This window comes from Eptatretus burgeri, chromosome 4, assembly GCF_056783735.1.
Source record: "Eptatretus burgeri isolate ZD-2024b chromosome 4, Ebu_testis_v1, whole genome shotgun sequence".
NCBI lineage: Eukaryota > Metazoa > Chordata > Myxini > Myxiniformes > Myxinidae > Eptatretus > Eptatretus burgeri.
Window position 1 is genome coordinate 9,405,049 of NC_140964.1, and position 21,518 is coordinate 9,426,566.

General features: G+C 41.8%; 1 protein-coding gene across 1 annotated transcript in view; it reads left to right on the top strand.

Annotated features, from left to right (window-relative positions):
- Positions 1-21,518, top strand: part of MRC2 (mannose receptor C-type 2) — a 382,895-nt gene that overhangs the window by 83,451 nt on the left and 277,926 nt on the right. Inside the window, exons 5-7 of the mRNA XM_085876862.1 lie at positions 3,211-3,324; positions 8,452-8,595; positions 19,301-19,492. Of these exons, the coding sequence (XP_085732988.1) occupies positions 3,211-3,324; positions 8,452-8,595; positions 19,301-19,492 (450 nt within the window). The remainder of the gene's footprint in view (positions 1-3,210; positions 3,325-8,451; positions 8,596-19,300; positions 19,493-21,518) is intronic.

Sequence of the window (21,518 nt, forward strand, 5' to 3'; positions counted from 1 at the left end):
AATGAGGAACAAAAGGTTCACACATATGACATCATCGGTTACATTGTTTGGCAGCCATGTTGGATTTACCCAAAAACTTATAATTTTCTCCTCCAGAATGGCTGGACAGATCGAGGAGAAACGTCGCACAATGTTCCCCAATCCTTGGAGATACCAGGGTATTCAAGAATAATTGATGTCACATGGTCTGGCTGCCATATTGGATTGAGCGAAAATCTTAGAATTTTTTAAAACTTGAACTGCTTCATGAATTGATATGAAACTTCAAAATGATGATGTAGTTGAGATGGGGAATATATGTTTTCAATTTCAACTTGATTGGACACATGGTCTGGCAGCCAGAAGTGTTTAATTTTTCTGATCTGGATTCTTTTTGTATTTTTGATCAATTATATGGTTTTTTTTGTTTTGTTTGTTTTTTGAATAAGGCTCACATGATTGTGCCTCTAAGTGTTTGAGGGAAGAGGAGTTGCAGCTGAAATGTGAATCCTATCCAGGTTCCTCCTGATCACTTCATCTTTTCTTTTTGCTTGTTCGGGTTCCTTCCGATGATTCCAATGCAGGACTGTACCTGTTTGGTCTTCCATTTAATTTGAATTTAATTAATTTTAATCCCATTCTGAATTCAGTTGAATAATAATGAAAAACGTTCTGAGTCAGGGTCAGTTGTCCAATCAAAGGGGGGATGCATCAAAGCAGGACGTCTTGGTACTCGGTCATCACTGCCAGCATTTATCAAGTGACAATTCTAATTATGTCTCTCATTAATTACGTAAGACCAGTACACAAACACCACACAAAACAATACAAACACCACACAAAACGAGTCCTGGCGAGGGTCTGCAATCTGAGTGCTCTTTTTCTTGCTTACACTGTATTTATTGTATTTACGTGTTTATTTCAAGAGTAATGTGTTTATTTCTGGCTGCCGTCAATCTTCCTCAATATCTTGTTGAAGCCCAGGAACCGAATCCCCACTTTCCCATTGGCCCTTGGTTTCCACAATCATGGTTTCAACTATTGTGTTATTTTCCAGGAACCTAACCCCCGCAATATGAGAGGGCTTCCAGTGTAATATATACGTTTTAGCTCCATTACATGAAGATAACTCAAGGAATATAAATGAACTAAATATAAGTGGGTGAAAGGTTAACATTAACATGAAATAACATAATCGTGGAAAACAAGTAAACAGGGCCTGGATGTTCACACAAGCTTTGTGACAATAATCATTTTCGCTGTCATCCTACGATATTGAACAAGGTAATTCTCTGTTTGTGTGTGTGTGTGTGTGTGTGCACGTCTGATGATTTTCAAAAAACAACAAAAACGAAAAGGACTTGGCCAATCCCCACCAAATTTTGTGCATATGCCAGGTTATGAACATATATAATCCCCTCTCCCCCCACCCCCGCAGTGGTGGGGAGAGACATTTTTTGGTTCTACACGTGGCACAGTGCAGGTGGCATGGTGGTTTACTGACGTGATGTCATAACAAACAAAAAAATCTCCCCATTTCTCCACCCCCTATGCCCCTTTTCCAAGGCACTCCTGGATGGAGTGGGTTTTTGGAGCAGTCATTTTGAGGGAATTTGTGACTTTGCTGGAGTATGAGATTTTGTTAATCTGTGCAAAGTACAAAATAAAAGTTTTTCCTGTTACCTAATTTCCTCACCACACACTATAATTAAGAGTTTAGTTCACTAAACGACTTGTCTGGCAAAGAGCAGCTCCAAATAAGGAATAAAGCTTTACTTGGAAAAATTGTTCTGTAACTCCTGTCATCCTCTTCGAAGTAACTTATTAATTAATTAATTTATTACTGCAGAGCATTGTACCAAGAAACACTACTTTCCCAAATATTTCAGTTCGTAGAGAAGAATTAAATTTTAACAACACCATGCATTCATCCGACGAGATCGAAGGCTTGAATATGTTTTCCCAGGTAAGGCATACTAGTTTTCGAGCTTACTTTTATGGAGATTTAATTCACGTTACACCGTAAGAGATTGGAAACTTATTCTTGGAAGTATTATGGAGGCGATTTGTGTTGTCGTATTCAAGTATCCTCACTATCATTCAAGGACAAGTGTTTGTTTATTGCACTTCTCCTCCTGCAGTTCTGGGCTGATTATATCCAGACTTGCTACATAAGATCAACACGACCCCAATTAATGTCCAGGGGTGTGTTTTTTTTAATCTTTGCCAGTGGACGGGGGGGGGGGGGGGAGTAGGATGAACGCAAATTCTTGATGTAAATGTGTATCGTGTAGTGCCGCCTCTAGGTGGGGGAGGGTATTACAAGTCTCCACCATTTGCAGTACTCCTGTCCCCCCATTTTCCAGTGCAGTGAGGTGAGGTGTTTTGAAGTATAAGCAGTGAGGTATGTTTTTGTTCCATGGGTGATTTATTTATTATTATTATTATTATCATTTTTTGCCTCCACAGAGCTGTCAGTTGCTTCTACACTGTCCAAATAAATGTATGCGTCAGAAGAACGTGCTGCATGCTTGGAACAATATCGCCCATAAGGCGGACACTGCAAGTAATAATTCAATTTAAATAATGGGTTAAAGGTGTATAAATCAATTAATTTGGGGTTTTATCTCCATTTTCCCCAGTGTCGATAACATCACCCTAACCAACATATTACAATAGTTATTTGTGTCTGTTGTGCGTGTCCTTTATGACATCCTTAAAAACAGTAAGTTTACTGTTTGTGTGCCTGTCTGGCAGTAAAACAAAATTGAAAATCATTCCAGAGTAAAAATATCATCTCAATCCTCTCTGCGCATGTGCGATCCGTTCAAATCCAGACATAAAATGCGTTAAAACGAGAAATTTGTCTTCCTTTTCGTGTTCCGATTCGTGTTCAAAATATAACATTCGATTTAAATAAGTAGTTCCTCAATCATAAACTGATCAGACAGACAGACGGCTTGATGGACATGAAGCAATTGCATAGCCACACTTTTCACTTCATGTACGTGGGATAACCAGACAGCTGAGAGGCAAGCACGCTATCAACCGAGCTATCCTGCCATACTCGAGACTGTAACACTGAGTTCCCTGCAGGGGTCCCATCCGAATGCTGTCTTGTCTATGCTTTGCTCCTGAGATCTGACGGCACCGGATGCATTTAATTATTGGATACATCATTCTAAATGCATAGTTACATCGTTGTTTTTTTTTTTCTTTTCTTTCTGCCAGGCTTTCTCAGCTCCTATAGAGCAGTTCTATGGTCAGGCCTTAATGACCTGGACTTTGATGGTGGCTGGCAGTGGTCTGATCATTCACCTCTGAAGTTTATAAACTGGGCAGACGGTAAGACTGCCTGGATACAGCAATACTGTCATCATGTTCAAGTGACGTGGGTTTGAAGGAAGATTGTTCCTACAAATCTTATGGTTTGCTAAGGTGAATTATTGAAGCACTCCAATATTGGCAGAAATAATGATGAGTTTGTTGTTGCAAACTTTGTTCTATATTTGATGAATTAATCGGTGATACACCCAGATGCTTGTCACAAGCACGTCCATGTGTTCTAACATGAAGTGCAATAAAAGCTGTGGTTTTTGGAAGAACACCATACCGATATCAACCTGTTATATTCTGATGCATAGTTTCATGGCTCCCTCTCATAAACCAATACTTTTATACTTATCTTAATGACCAATACAAGACTTTCAAAATGACGTATGAATGCGAAATGAGGCCCTTTGCGCACACGCTGTGTGTGTTTCCTGCGACTCAGTTCTGATTGCCGGAGAATTTTAACCTACAGTTACTAGTACAAAATCTGTGATTCAAATAATCGTTTATACATAATTTTCAGCATTTACTATACAGTATACCAGCAGAGTACCCACACCCTGGGTGGGTCGAGTTTGTGCATTACTTCCTGAAATAGTGTCGCCTGTGTTTTGCAAGAAGACCACAGATGTTTGCGTGGTATGCGCCTAAATGGTTCTAGATGGTCTAAAGGTTTAAAGGGTATGTTCCAATCATAAGGTCAAAAGGGTTGAAAGGGTCAAATCTCTCAGGCATGTAAAAAGGGTTGAAAAAGGTCTAAGTGGTCTAAATCTCTGAATGATCAAGGTTCCAAGCTATCCAACATATCTGAAAGGTGTAAGGGGTCGAAAGGGAGCCAAGGTCTTCAGGGTATTTGGGGTCGAAAGGTTATAGGAGTCTTAATGGCATAAGGTTTAAAGGGTGAATGGGTCTAAAGGTGTCTTAAGGGTCTTAAAGTTGAAAGGGGTCTATGGTGTCTATGGAGAGATTTTTAGGTTCTGAAAGGTGTAGGGGGCTTGGGATCTTCAGGATCTTGGGGTCTCAGAGAGTCTTTAGGGTCTTGAAGGTCTTCACGGTCGTAGCGTGTGTTAGGGGGTCTTAAGGGTTTAAGGTTGGGGGTCTGAAGAGTCTTGGTGTTTTAAGGATCTTAAAGGTTCTTGGGGTTTTTGGGGGTCTTCGCTGTCTTAAGGATCGAGGGAGTCTTTTGGAGGTCTTGTGGGTTTTAGGGGTGTTAAGTGGTCGAAAGGGTCTTGGGGGATGTCGAGGGGTCTCAAGGTATCGAGGGGTCTGGAACTTACATGCACGCATGGCTCCTTTTATATCTAATGTATAAAGAGCATTCTTACCACTCACTGACTGATATTAATGTTCGGTACCTTCCGGGTGACGTATAAAGCTGTAATTTTGCGTGCCGATGGACATCGAAGCCGATACACCGGGAAAAATCACAGAACCATCGGAAAGCATCGTAAATAAAAATATTCGAAAGTAAGTGCAGCCTTGTGCTCATCTCGCAGGAGGTCGGTGATGCTTGTCTACAATCACAAAGCTTCTCATCATACATTTGTACCAACGTATTTATTATGTACCTACATACGAAGTGCAGTTCGTTATTGCTTACAATGTGTAAGCATACCCCACTAGTGTTGATATATATTTGGATACATAGTCGAGCCTCGTGGAAGAATTGGTACACTGGACAGATGAGGGAGGACGTAACAGGACGCACAAGGAACAGTCGAGACGCACACAAAAGGAACAGGAAAGAGAGGGAGGAAACACCAATAGTAGATTTGAAGACTAAGATAGAGGGATATTGGGCAGGAGAGGACACATGGGGTGGATCAGATGGATACAAAAGAAAACTCCAAGGAGGGAAAACTGGAAATTTTGAAGGAGGAGGATTTTTCATCCGATTGACTTGAAATTTGAACAGGATTTGCATATCAGATCAATGAATTCAACCACCAATTATTTTTAAGGTCAAAAGGTGAACATAGGCCTGATTTCTAAAATTGAGAAATAGAGCCAAAACTATGTCATGATATCTCAAAAAGTTGTGGATGAGTTGTGACAAGAACAAGGGGATTAGATTTTGGTTCAGATCCAGACTATCAGTGGGATACAAAACGTAAACCATTCTACTTTGTTCTGTTTTGCCAAGTGTCGCTGTATGATTTTTCATTCTGTCTGTCTATCTGTTTGTTTATTTGTATGTCAGTTGCCTACAGGTCACAATTTTAAACCAATATTCACAAAACTTCTTCACCACCATCCTAAGCAAGTAGCCTATTGTTTTTGAGGTCAAAATGTCAAAAGGTCAACAACTTTGTCATATTTCTAAAATCCTCAATTTTCATCTGATGGACTTGAAATTTGAAGTGGATTTGCACATCAGGTCACTGAATTCAACCAGCTAATTATTTTTAAGGTCAAATTTGTTTTTATGGATTTCACAAGTACTGTGCTATACATGGCATCTTTCTTGTTTGTTTGTGAACAGGCTATCTCAAAAAGTTGTGGACAGATTTGGACAAAATTTGGTGGAGAGCTTGCGTATGTGATATGGACGAAATGATTAGATTTTGGTGAAGACCCGGATCCGGATCTGGATCCGATAATTTTTAAGTGATTCTTCACCATCGAGTGATTGGGCTAAATGATGTATAGCACGATATCTCAAAAAGCTATGGACAGATTCAGGCGAAACTTGACGGATGAGTTCTTTAGGTGACAAGAAGCTGATTAAATTTTAATTCAGGTCTGAATCCAGATCTGGCCAATCAGTGGGATACAAGACATAAACCAATCAGCCTGGCGGAGGAATGCACTCTCCCGAGCGCCATTGTAGTTAGAACTGTCATTACTTCTGTTACCGTTAATCCTGACTGCAGTACATAAACCACAATAGTGTAACCTATAGTGATTCTAAAGTTAACTTAAACTGCCAGGAAGTACAAGAGAGTCCAACTGCCATTCTAACGATAACAATTTTGCCTAATGCTTGCTTCGAGGAATTAAACGCACTCTACTCTGAAACATGCCCTTGCCAACATGTAAAAGTTTTATTTTTTTTGACGCTTGTGATTAGGTTTTAGTCGCACATTGGATAATCACTCTTCGGCGATTTGCAACCAACTTTGAACTTGTGATCATTGCACAATTCGCGATTCTCCACACATCTAACTCTTAAACGCCTTTTGTAAATTTGGCTCTAAGAGTTTAAATTAAATCATGATTAAAATCAAATTAAATTAGGAGTTTTAAATTAAACAATAACATCCTGTGAGCTGATGGAATCTCAAAATATGTGATGGACTTACAAATATAGATTTCATTTTGAGTTAATTAGCGAATTATCTCACCACTTGGATGGAAATTGAAGAAAAGGGCTACATTAGTTTTTGCACATCCACATCATGAACCATCATGTCGAGTTTCCAAACGATCCATTGAGCCACCTCGGAGGAGTAGGGGAAAAATGGAAAAATGTTAATGGGCCCACTGACTGACTGGCTGACTGAAGGACATTGTTATGACTCCAATAGTGCATCTTGACTTGGTTGAACATGAGCTAAAAGTTAGGGCCTTAGCTGATTTTCCACAACATACTAGTTTTAATCAACTTCTCTCACACACACACACACACACACACACACACACACACACACACACACACACACACACACACACACACACACACACACACACACACACACACACACACCACAGTTGCCAACTGTACTATTTTTGTTGGTCGTCTATCACTTTTTGTATGCTTGAACAGCCTACCAATTTAATTGCCCAATAATAAGGAAAAATTTTTCACTCTCACAAAATAATGTCTCATCAAAGTCTTTGAGAGATTTTCATGACAAAGTTTCTGTCATCCTTTGGGTAATTTCTGTCAATGCTGCATGAAAAATTGTACAGGTAATCTCATTGCATTTTATTGGTGACAGCTACCATTCAAAGTATTCGGCAGCAAATAATAAATGCTGTCCCATTTACAAGCAATATTGACCTGCAAAATGTAGGATGTTTCTCATTGGTTAACTGACATGATGTAATTCAGAGCAAAACATTGTACCAATGAGAACCGTGCACATGCTGTGTTCAGCCGTATGCGCAAGTTGCATGCATGCACGTACACAATAGTGATAGCACGTGCATGCACGTACACAATATCGCCTAGCTGGCCACCCATGTGGTAAGTGGAGTAGATCTACCTCTCATGAGTATCGGAGAGTTGGAGGACATGGTCAAGTCTAAGTTTATCTTTAAATTTGAGGTTATATTTTAACTCATTACAACACATGTTATACAATGTAAAGTCCAAAACATGTAAAGTGAAGAGTTACATGTAAGAAAAACACAGCTTAAATTCATCAGGAAAACATGATTATTCCACTTTAATTTTGCACAAAACAGTGTGTGTGCTGGAATGTATAAATTAAAGGTAAAAATTACAAAATTGCCCCACTGTGGGAGTGGGGACACCCCCTCCAGGTCTCCCCTTCTCCGTCGATCACTTCGCTCCCTCGCATCCTTTGAAATGCATGAAATATAATGCTACTTTTGTGCATTCATAAATATTTTAATGCTATCATTTTGAATTAAATCTAATGGTACTTTTTTGCATGAAATAATATTTTAGTGATATTTTGAATTAAATCTAATGGTACTTTCGTGCATTTTATCACGTTTTAATATCACTTTGATTTAAATCTAATGGTACTTTTGTGCATTTAATAACATTTTCATGATGTCATTTAAGATATAAAAGGAGCTCGGTCTTGGCATGCCTGTGTCTATTCATTCGTGCCTGCGTCTGTCCATCCCTGAGTCGGTCCGTCCTTGCATGCCTGTGTGTCCAGTAGCAAATAAAATTAGACAGGATAGTCAGCTTAACATCTCTTTTGAAGAATGGTGTTCTTATTGATGAAATGCACTGCCGACAAAATAACAGGGTGCCACAGTTTTATAGTTACCTTGGAAATCAAATCCACAGTAGATAGCTCAGATTTGAGTCAGCGAGGTCTGAACTATTCTTTTGTCCACTTTACATCAATGGAAATTTTCTAATTTTAAATTCTCATTCTTGCAAAGCTTTATAATGTTAGTGTTTTGATTGATGGGTACATATTGTGTCACATTCAGAAAGTCCAACATTTTTGGCGATGAATAGGTGTGGTGGTGTTCGATCTGAGGAATACAGCAAGTGGCAAGCGCGAGACTGCAGTGAGGCACTGCCGTACATCTGTAAGAGGAAACTTAACGAGTCACTGGACTTGCAACCTGTTGGTGAGTGTTAATGACTCTTCAGCTCCTTCACCTGTATGTGTGTGTGTGTGTGTGTGTTTGTGTGTGTGTGTGTGTGTGTGTGTGTGTGTGTGTGTGTGTGTGTGTGTGTGTGTGTGTGTGTGTGTGTGTGTGTGTGTGTGTGTGTGTGTGTGTGTGTGTGTGTGTGTGTGTGTGTGTGTGTATGTATGTATGTATATATATATATATATATATATATATATATATATATATAGATATAGTGTCCCAAAAGTCTCCATACAAAGGGAAAATTAAAACTTTTAGCAAAATGTAACTTTATTTACAAAACGATCTCAACATGATTGCCATTTCTTTGTAAACACACACAAAGTCATGATGAACTCGTGTCATCTCATGATGTCATCTCACACTCCCACTCATGATGAACTCGTGTCATCCATGTTGAATCTTGTTGTGTGTGTCGTGTATAGTGTATGATGTGCTTGCCATGTTTCCTGTTAGAGTCGATTGCAACCTTGCGACAGTTTCCCGAACCAGCCATGAGAATGATTTCAATACGTTCTTCTTTTGACAAAGGCATTCTTGAAGGGAATCTGAGAAAATAAAGAAGAAAGATATAAGCTACGCATGAAGAATTTCGGGAGACATTTTGCTGAAAGTGTTAATTTTCCCTATGTATGGAGACCTTTGGGACACCCTGTATGTATATGTGTGTGTGTGTGTGTATATATATATATATATATATATATATATATATATATATATATATATATATATATATATATATATATATATATATATATATACTACACATACACACACACACACAATCCGTCACTTCGTTGGTGGGGGGAGAAAGAGGGAGGGAGACAGAGGTGGGAGGGGAGAGAGAGGGAAGCTAGGAGGGGTTGGGGAAGGGGGAGGATAGGAAGAGGGGAAGAGCTTGGGGGTGTGGGAGAGTGAGGGGGGGAGGTGGGGGAGAGCAACACATCACCAAACATTGCGATACACTGGGGGAAGGATGGGTGCGAGGAAAGGGGGGGGGTGTGAGAGACAGAAGCAGAGAGAGAGAGAGAGAGAGAGACAGATGTGTGGGAAGAGAGTGCTGCATTTTATTAGGCCGGGGGAGCGATGAGGGGACACAGAGTGAGAGTGAGAATGAGAAAGGTGATGGGAGGAGGGTGGGGTTAGCAAAGAGAACGATATGTTATGCTTAATGACCGAAACACACACACACACACACACACACACACACACACACACACACACACACACACACACACACACACACACACACACACTAGTAGTGCTTGGTCGATATCGGCAACTCTTCAGGAATCGGCAGATTGGAGTCAGTGTGATTACCGAATGTAGTACATACTGTATACAACCCAAAAATCTTGAGTAGCTTTCACCCTTGTTTGGGGGGAATTTCAAAAAGAAATTATAAACACAACGTTGCATTCTAGATGTTTCAGTGAGATGTGCAAAAACATTAATCTTTACAAACAGCAAGCAATAGTCAAGTGACGGATGGAAAGAAATTTGGCTCTGTAATTTATAAAACATGTTAATACAGCAAACGTCTCAGAAATTGGGTGTTGTCGAATATATTTTGCTTTGAAAATCACAAAGAGAAACCAAATAACCTTTGTAAATCATGTACCTCGACCTTGTAGCAACTGTCGACTGTATATCCCAAACGCGACATGAACTGTACCGCTATCGACTGTGGGGCGCTCGGCAAGTGGCAAGCACTCCAATTAAATGGTTGATCAGGAACGGCTGGTCAGGCTGTGGCTGCATATCATATAGGATCCCTTTAACTTTAAAGCCAGTCTTCACCGCGCATGTAGCAGTTAAAGAAATAAAATGAATTTGTTCTAATAATGACTTTATCCACGAAAGAGTTGCTGTTTATGTGGAACAACCTTGGAGACATCGCAAAGTTTAATCGCCTGTGAAATAAACATTGCAGATAATCTGCCACGTTGCCTGCTCGTCTGTGTATGCGTCACGTGGTACATCGGTTTACGGTCCATGCAAACGTTATAACTTTATTTTAAAAGGTCCGGTTTTTTTGTTTTTTTTTAAACCAGATTTGCTTTGATTCCTTGTAGAGCACCTCGCGAAACCTCCAAAAATAGAGAAACAGATCTGGTAAACATTATGGATAAGCAGTCTCGCTGGGGGACAGGGCACAATGTCAAGCAGTGAATGCAATAAATCATATATGTAGCTGAATGAATCTGGTTAATTTTGATATATTCCTAAATCTTTTGTTCACTCAATATAATTCTCCAAACAGAAGAAAAATATGTTTAATGCTTTGGAAATTTCACATTTTCTTGTGTATGTATGGAGGACAGAACATCGCTTTGCTTGCTTAAAGTAAATAGGTATATCGGCTTTGTTACAAGACTCATTATTTCTTTAAATGATCAGATTTCACTCCAGATTTTGACACTTATTTAGTCCGGACCATATCCGATCCTCAAAACTGAAATAATATTTCGATGATATACTTTAATTGATCCGTGAGAGTAGATCGTGGAAAATCGTATCATATAATGCATTTAATCACTCCAAGCTCCTAATTAAAAAATTATAGCACTTACAAAACCAATGTATACAGCGATTTTTAGCTATGATGAACACGCATTCGATAATATGAGTGAGGAAAGTGAAAAAAAAAACTTTATCGTTAAGGAATCATTGCAGCCTGTTCCAAGTCAAGACATGGTTGAGCAGGCCAAAAAAAAACATGGCAGCTTCAGACCCCAGTGAGGTAATCCAGGATACGCCTTAAGACCCCAGAGAGCGAAGTGGCCGAGGATCGCCTGGTGAACAATATAATTAAATAAGGCCGTTAATTATCTTCAAAAGTGGTGTTTTAATTAACCGAAACACCCAATTTACACTTGCACTTCCTTGGAGTTTTCTTATTATGCATGCAAAGTTTCAGGCTGATAGGTTTCATGCTTTGGGAGTTATGGAGGAGACACACTGACACCCTGACACACACACACACACACACACACACACACACACACACACACACACACACACACACACACACACACACACACACACACACACACTTTTTGGTGTCGAAAAATTGTTTGGCTCTCGGTGGTAAAGTTTCAACTCCAGAGTATTTGCCTGATCAGATTCTCAGATTCAGTTTGTCTGTACTGATGTGTTTAATTTATCATTTACCTTATCCTTGGTATAATTCACGGACCAGTGTTTGTGAGTTTACTCGTCACGCTACCCCTACAGTTCTCAGCCAATTACATTCAGACTTGCTACATAGGATCAGCATGACCCCAATTAGTGTATAGAGGTGTTTTATCTTTGATGGTGGTTTTGGCGAGAGGGGGAGGGGATGTAAATTATCGACGTAAATGTATATTGTGTTGCACCGCCTCCAGGTGGGGGTATTACAAGTGTCGCCCATTTACAGTGCAATATTCCTGTCCCCATGTTTTCCAGTGCAATGAGGTGTTTTGAATTGTAAGTAGTAGGTATGTTTTTGCTTCATGCATGTAACCCAGGTTATTTTATTTTATTTTGCCGATACAGAGCTGTCAGTTACTTATACACTATCCAAATAAAGGTTTCTGTCACAAGAACGTGTTGCATACTTGGAACAAGATCGCCCATCGGGCGGGTACTCTGCTCGTGTCGTTATAATCTCCAGCAAAGTGATTCACAGTGATATTGAACAATTGTGTTTGAGTGTGTTTTGTTGTTTTGTTTCAAGGCTTTGTCTGTAAGGAACATAGTTATTTAAACAACTCCCCTCCACCCCCCTCCCCAACATTCATTCCATTTTATTGAGGATCTGAAATTCAATTATTCTCGCACTGAAACAAACTCAACGTGACACTTCTGAACAACTAAAATCAGACTCTCAGTTTTGTCACTCACCTTTGTTTTCCTTCTGGTCCTTGTAATGGAGCTACAAACAAAAGTGGAAATAAATGTGAATCAATCTGTGAACGGAACCCGATGAAGTCCGGCGCTTATCGCACTCAGTTATGCCTGTACCTCTCGCGTTCTAGCGTGGGAAGGGTATTCCAACATAGCGGCTCCTTGGCCCCGGAAGTGCATGCTGTAGGTTCGCTCCAGTGATATATATATATATATATATATATATATATATATATATATATATATATATATATATATATATATATATATATATATATATATATATATATATATATATTGTTACAGTTGTGGAAATTCACAGAACACCATACAGGTTTCCCAGAGATCAGTTATGTCGATAAGTGTGTGTTCAGATTAGATTTCCCCACCGATGTCTAAAGGGAATTATTCATGTAACCGGGCTGTGATCTTTGAGGTAGTATTATTCTTTTGCTATCTTTATTTTGGAACAACCGCATCTCAACAACCACAACCACTACTTCCACAACCACAACCGCATCTCAACAATCACGCCATCCCCATCACAGCGTCAACCACGACATCTCCTCACCATCTCTTCAACAAAATCTCCACAAACGAACAACATCGCCTCACCTTCATCTCCATAAACGCTGCCATCTTTTTGCCAGCAACGGCGTCCCGCGGACAAACGGCATCTCCACCGACCAACGTGGGGACTCCCTCGTTGGGGCGGGAGCTGATGATTTCTGCCACGTCCGCTTTCCACGGCCGATGATCTCTGCCACGTCCGCTTTCTCTGCATTTCGTGACAAGATCGGATCAAAATACCAAAAGGGGCGGAGCCAGCGGGCGGTGAAAGGTCAAAGGTGGGGGATCAAACTCACTCCCCCACCCCATAAAAGGCGGAGCTGAACCACCGAGTTTCAGTTCTTGCCAAGAGTTTTTGCCTGGAGTTCGCCAGGAGTCTGTGAGCAGTCTGTCAAGGTTCGAGTCCAGTGTAGGGCAGTCGGGGTCATCGGAGTGCAGCGAAGCCTGGAGCGCAGCCAAACCTGCAGTACCGTGCCGAATTGTGGGTTGGTGGACACAGCCGGAGAGAGGTCGCCAAGCGGCCCCGAGACGGTTCGAGCAACGCTGAGGAGCAGGCGGGCTTTTAAAAGAGCATCAACTCGTAAAAGAGCAAGGCCCGTTCGTTCCTCTGAGGTGTCGTCGGCTCGGCCCGATCTACCAGGCCGCACGGCGGGGCCTGGAGCAACCGAGCTGCCGTGTTTACGGCGAAACATCGAGGGTCGCTCAGCGAATCACCACGAGGGTGACAGGTAACCAGCACGGCCTCTCGGAGCTCTTGCGGTCTCCACAGCTCCGCGAACATTAAAGGCCTACGGGTCCTGTTCTGCCCTTTCCTTTCCTGGGGTTTTCTTTGTATGAAGGTTGTGGCGCCGTGTCCGCTAAGTAGAAACTGTTAAGTGATTGTGTACATAATAAATAGACAAACGGCTGTAGGTCTTTGTTTACTCGTGTCTTGTCCCTACCCCCCATCCATTGCATTGCATACGTGCTTGGAATACCTGCATTGCTTTGTTGACTGCATGACTGCATACGTGTGACAAATAAATGTCCTTGTTTGAATGTTCATCTGCTCGTTGCGTCCTCTTCCTGCATTGAACTGCCATACGGACGGAATATTAGCTGGCTTTTAATAGCCGATAAGATAATCGGGTCCAACGGGGCCTCGTGATAATACACCGCTCGGCAAATCGCAAACGGAGCGAGCTGCTTAAGCGGCTCGTTTCCAAGCAGGTCCTGTTGAGGTAAATCTCTTGGTAGTCTGCCCGCGTGAATAATTAGGTAAATCGACCATTCGGCGATCGGACCCTGTAGCGCGGGTAGAGTATTGACATGGTTGTGGTGTGCTTTAAAAACACACCCGTAGCTGGATTTTGGCGTTGATCTGGAAAGCTACGACTGGATTGCCTGTCCGGTGGACGCGTGCGGCTGCGATTAGTTAAAAACGGTCACCCGCACGCCGAACGGGTGGGGAAACCATAATAATAATATTATATATATATATATATATATATATATATATATATATATATATATATATATATATATATATATATATATGCAGCTCAGTGGGTGAGATTTACTGATCTCTGTATATTATTCCACTGATCTGTGTATGTGTATTTTACTTTCTTTATAAACTCTTTTATATATTCCCTTCAAAAAAACCCAACTGAAACGAGAATTTTTTTAAATGTAAAAACACAGAGGGATGAAATCTCAAAAAAACAACAACCAAACAAGGTAGGAATGACACTACACTATGATATGACTCTACAATCCTCATGGATTACCGTAACTACATCTTTTGACATTTTCGGGTTATTTTCAAACGCGTGCTTTTATTTTCTCCACATTGTTGATATTGTTATAGTTTTTTTTTTTCAATCTTCTTTGCCATCATTGATATCATGAGTTACGTCTCGGTCTTTATTTTCAGTTTTATATTTGTTTTGTTTTTTTAGATTCTCATCAGCTTTGCTTTTTGGTTTCCTCTTATGAATCCTTAAGTAGCACTACCCTGGTTTGTTCAAAGGATAGATAAATTCCTGAGAAATTCGCGCAGTAGTAATTTTGTGCGGAATGGGGTTCGTAAAGCATTGTGTTCAGGATAGACGCTGTACCTCCAGGGACATAAGAATATGTATTTCCTGTTATAACCTGAATCAAGAAGGAACACTATTAAAAATATAAATTTGTACATTTACCAATAATTTACCAGTGAGTTTTCTTGGAGTGAGCATTTGCCCACCGATTGCCTTCACTTTGTAGATGCGTGGGTACATGAGAAGGGGCCTGGGGACAGGATCGCAGCAGCTCCCGGAGTCCTCGAGAAGGTCCCCGGTTCCGACACCTTATTCTGTGGGCCCGATCCCCAAATGGGCAAAACGGACCACTTTGTGTAATACATTCGTTGGGTGCAGGCAGCGCGAAAAGTCGACCAGAAAACAGCTGGGGACCCCTTCCAGAGAAAATGAATCGGGGTTAGTGTAATAGTGTTGTGAATCTGGAAGCCATGAGCACACAACATTCAGGTCCTATAGCTCAGTTATTTCGATAAGTGAATGTGGAGAGATAGCTCCCTTTTCCCTTGTCTAATGGGTAATTAAATGTTCCTGCGCTGTAGAGTTATTTTAATAGTCAGGTTTTCCTTCTTTTATTTTACACCACCAACGATAACAACACCAACGATGACAACAACACCAGCGATAACAACACCAACGATAACAACAACACCACCGAAAACCCTCTGCTCCCAGCATTCTTCGTGCGCTCGCTGAAATGCGGGTGTGTTCAGAATGCATTCGCGAATTGAATTCCATTCCCTAATATGGACATGAATCGGCTCGCTTGGGCACTCCAAGAGGTGGGATGCGACAGCCCCCACCCAATGATGAGCGAACTGAATTTCATTCCCTAATATGGACATGAATCGGCTCGCTTGGGCACTCCAAGGGGTGGGATGCGACAGCCCCCACCCAACGATGAGCGAACTGAATTCCATTCCCAAATATAGACATGAATCGGCTCGCTTGGGCACTCCGAGAAATGGGAAGCGACAGCCCCCACCGACGGCGAACGAGTCACGCCAGAAGCGAGCCACACACCAGAGGGATAAAAGGGGAACGGAGAGACAGAAGTGGGTTCTTTGCTCTTCTTGGTTGGTGGTTCTGGCTCTTCTGGGTTGTTGTTCTTTGCTCTTCTTCGTTGGTGGTTCTGGCTCTTCTGGGTTATTGGTTGGTGGTTGTTCGGAGAGCACGGAAGGTGGTTGGTGGTTCTTCGATTGAATCGACTCAGTGGATTGTGAAGGATCGGCGCCTCGTCTTCACCAGCGCGTATTCTGGAGCATGAGAGGATCCGCTGGAGCTCGGGAAGCTGATCGCGGCTCGCCAGTGTCTGGATTCAGCTCGCCCTCGCTGGTGCCCGGTTCGAACAACGCGAAGACCACACGAGGTGGACAGGTCCGAGGCAGAATGTGGTCTTCAGCTCGTCCTTTCCATCCGGGCTGGAGGCCTCAATAAACCATTTTGGTCCGATTTTTTGGGTGTGTGCGTATGTGTGTTTGTGGCGCCAGTATAGTAAGTAATGAATTATTAAGTGCCTTGCTGTACATACGTGCTTATAAATATTCGGATAACTCTGCTCTTCTGTGTTCCCCTCCCTGCCTATTTTTAAATAAACAGCCCCGTTTGTGAAATGTATCCACTTGTTCGTGTCCTTTCCTCCATTGGCTTAGCATGCTGCATGTTGGAAAATTAGCCAGGCTGTTGCCGCTGTAACGGCACATTTGGACCGGCGGATCTCGGCGATCAACCGCTCAGGTCACACACGGTTCGAGTACGTTAAGCGGCTCGTTCCGTACGGGTGCCATCGAGGGTGTGGAGACTCGATAAATTGCCACGTGGAAATGTAGGTATTTTGAAAATTGGCAAATAACCCTGTACCACGTGGCAGAAATATTGACGCTTCACGGTCCGATAAGGGACCCATACTTTTTCGGAGTTTTCCGAAAAGGTACGATCTAAATTCCAGGCGATCGGTCGAGCCGACTCTCCTGCTCCATCTCGCGGTCGTGCTCGCAGCCAACGCCCGGTACCGCAACAATATTCCCCTTCACTTCAGATATATAGCATTGCTGCCCATGTGCAGTGTCTGGCAGTTTGACTTTTGCTACCTTGAAGCCAAAGGCATATCGCTCTTCCTCGGAAATGACCTACAGGACGGCATCCTCTAACAAAAAGCCCCGTTTTGTCCAATTTAAAAACTAGATTGGGAGGGTAAGCTTCCACAGGGCCTTAAACATGGAAATTCAGCTCCTGCCTGCTCGTATCTTCCCCAGTAAGGCAAATGTTGGGCAAATTACTGTGGCAATTTAAATCGAGTGAAGCACCCTCGACTGGCCATTAACATCTCCTTGGTAGATCCCTCACCTTTTCTCTTTCACTTCATCATATAAACTCATCACCTTATCCTCACCTTTCTGGTCTTTCACTGCATCATATAAATTCAGCGCATTATAATTACCCATCACCTTTTACTCTTTTACTTCACCATATAAACTCAGCACCTTATTCTCACCTTCCTGCTCTTTCACTTATTCATATAAACTCAGCACCTTATCTATCCCTCACCTTTTACTCTTTTACTTCATCATTTAAACTCAGCACCTTATCCCTCACATTTTACTATGTTACTTCATCATGTAACTCAGTGCCTTATCCATAATTATTGCCTGGTTTGAAGACATCGCACACCGATTCATTATCCTCAATCCAAGTGGATAAAAGTCTCTCCATCTTCTCCATTAAACTGCTCGTCAATCTCATTAATTTTGTCGTACGTACGGTAGTCGTGGACTATATGCTTAATTTTTTTCTTTGGTCTTAACAATTGTCTTGACAGATGACTCCCTTAATTAACAGACGGTAGATCCTAATTCCCAAGGCTTTTGACACAATTACCAATGGCGGTGCACAGAGAAGGAAGACGACAACACACACTGATTTGTTGAGAGTAGACACGCTCAGAGACGTGCTCGGATTGACTGCGAGCAATGTGAACACCAGTGTCGCATTTACAATCAATGTGGTGTTTGAACTTGTAACTTTTCACTCGCTTGATGGATTTAAATATATATATATTTTGTTGTCTTTTAGGTAATTAAAAATTGAATACTTTAATCCGTGTTAAAGTGAATCAGCACAAAGTGGGGTTGCACAATGTGGAGTATTATCGTATATGTCCTATTTTCTTTCTCAGTTGCTCTCTTTCTGTGTCTCTGGTGTCAGTTACCATGGTGGTGCTTGGTTTCTGCCTGGAGAGCCTGTTTTGTTCTTCTTGCTGTGTTGTTTTCTTGAATGAGCAGTGCCGCTGCAAAGCTCAGTGTTTATTTCCTTCAAGCGGGATGACTCTGGTGTCATTCTTCCGAGTTCTCGCTTGGTTCTCCTGACTCGTGTTTTTATCCATTTGTTGTTTTCTATTCTATAGAGTTGTGGTGTCAATCTTATCGCCTTTATTTTGTTGGCCAGCTCTTCTTGCAGTCTTCACTGCTCATCATCTTCCTCCTCTTCTGTGCTCAGTTGTTCTTTATTTTCCTCATCATCTACCACTCTTTTCATGCATGGAATGCACTTTGCAAAAAGTGAATGATTGTCTTCTCCTCGAAGCTCCAGCTTTCTTTTTTTTTAATCTTCTTAGCTCTCGGAGCTTACCTTTTATGGTGGTTGTGAGGCAGGCATCACATCAACAGCATCCTGTGTGGGTGCAGATCCATGCCTCAATGTGGGATGACTCTTGGTCCGATTTGAGGAGGTGCAATATCTTTCTTCTTTACAGCATGCATACTGACTGCACAGACACAGACATGGGGTTTAGTCTGCGAGGGGTCTGTGTCGCCATCATTGAGCTTTCTTTCTCTTTTACTGACAACATGCTATTCATTTCTCCCCTAAACCCACCTCTCACCACCCCACCCCTCTCCCCCTTCGCTCTGGTGAGGATTTCTCCATTCGAGAGTTGGCACGTGTGTGTGTGTGTGTGTGTGTGTGTGTGTGTGTGTGTGTGTGTGTGTTCGAAATTAAGATATTGTAGAAACACCAATATATTTGTCGTTGTGTTTACTGTTATCAATTGTGTGTGACTGTCCAAGATGATGGGTTGGAATACAAGGTCACCTGATTTGTGATGCAAGTTTTTTTTTTCACACTGCAGTAAAGTAATCCTGAAAGGTGTGCACGTGTGATAGAGAATTGGAAGAACAAACGGACTGACTGCCTACCTGGCTGGCGAGGCTTCCACGGCAATTGCTATCAGCAGCAGCAGAAGAACAGCACGTGGCAGGAGGCTCTGAAGGCCTGTCGGAAGGAGGGAGCAGAGCTTACGAGCGTGAACAGCCTCGGAGAGTTGGAATTGCTTGTGCGACACATCGTAAACAATCGTGTGTAAACTGCTATTACATTTGCTTTGCTGCTCGATCAAGGATAACGATTTTAAACTTATGCTGCTTTCACTGTACATTGTTAATTGTTTCTCCTGATGACATGCTTGGTGCCGCCTTGGTATTTCTGTGAAAAATGTTGACGAAGAAGTTTCGTCAAATCAGCCGTAGGTTTGTTGTTGACATGCATTTTTCCGCAAGAGGCAATTATGTTTTCAGTTCTTCTTCCATCAAATGCATTTCTGGTCAGAATTGAATCCGAATTTGGTCTGCTCGTTGCTTCATTACTAAGGCGGCAATGCTGCGCCGCTTCTACATTGCCAATTTTAATTACTGCAGGAACTTAAAATTGGGCCCCTGACTGGCAAAGGTCACCTACTATTTTTGATAAATTCCACTAGATGGTGAATGTTCACCTTCAAATGTGAGCAGATGGTACAGCAGGCTTAACATTCCCCCAAAAGACACCAGTTATTATTGATACGACACTGCTTGTGAAGTATCAAGATATCAGTTGTAATTTGGGTCGGGAATTGAACTCAAACAGTTCAATGCCGCCAACACTATACAGGGTGTCCCAAAAAAATATACAACTTTTCATCTGCAAAGAGGATGGTCATAACATATATTTTTAAAAAAGATATATGGCTGGATAGAAAGCTGAAAGGTTGAAGTTTATTGTACCAATGTCAAAATTGCCACCAAAAATTAAATTTTGGTTTAGAATCGTCGTTTTCTTTGAGACCACATGTTCGACGTGGGCTCCCCTTTGTCCGATCACTGCCTGCAAACGCGTTGTCATGTTCTCCATCACTTTGGGAAAAGTTTCCTGAGGAATGTTCTGGATTTCTCGGTGGATGTTTTCCTTCAGCTGATCAAGAGTCTGAGGCCGAGGGTTTCCATAGATCCTGTCCTTGAGATATCCCCACAAGAAGAAGTCTGGAGGAGTAAGGTCAGGGGAATACGGTGGCCACTCAACGTCTTCGTAGAGGGAGATAAAGCGGCCCTCAAAATGTTGGTTGAGAAAACGCCTTGTTTCCCTGGCTGTATGGGGCGGTGCCCATCCTGCTGGAACCACTGGGTTCTCATCTGGATCAGGTTGTTTCTCCTACGGGCCTGAGTACATAGCTCAGGCAGATAGAATTCCTTTTTTGGACTCTGAACGACCGCCTGTCTCACCATTTCCACATTTTCTTCACTTCGACCTGTCCTCTTCCGACCACTGTGACCCTTGTGAAGGTCACAGATGGTTCTCACATCGGTAAACTTTGCGATGGTGCACTTTATTGTCCGAAAGTTTGGTGCATGGCGCAAGTGGATACCGAAATGTCTCGAGTAAAGACGTTGCACCTGAATGACACTTTCTTTGGTGCCAAAGTTCAACAATTTTCGTCCGTTGTTGTAGGTCAGTCTTGGCATTTTTCTGGCACTTGCTTGGTATCAAAATAAACTTCAGGGTCTCTGCAACAAGAAATGAAGCATTAGTGACAAAATTACTGCTTTTTTAGGATCAAACGAAGCATTTTAAAAGTTGTATATTTTTGGGACACCCTATATAGCCTTCCCGTCAGTGTAAAGATAATAACAGACAAGTTTTAATATTTGGTGAAAACCACAAACAAACTGTGGAACTGGATAACTAATCAGTGGAGCACAAGGAACTTTGGGTGTTGAGGGTGAAGTGTGTGCAGGCACTGGTGAGGGTGAAGTAAAGGAAAATAAAATAAGTGAAAGAATCGGGATTGAAGATGTAACTGAAAGTCCTCTGCAATGCATCTTGTCCCATATACCCACAAGACATAATGAAAGGTCTAACTAAACAAATACTAACAAAATAACTGTCTCGGGACCACTGTACGTTGGGTGCCATTGCCTTGGGGGAGTGCTGGCTTCGCAGAGCCGCAACACGATACGGTCCTTAGTTTTATCTTATTTTCTTGAAATAGATGAAATTCTGGGTATTTAGGATAAATAGTGGAATCCGATATATGCCAGTTAGGATTGAAGGAAAAGTGCATTAAATGTG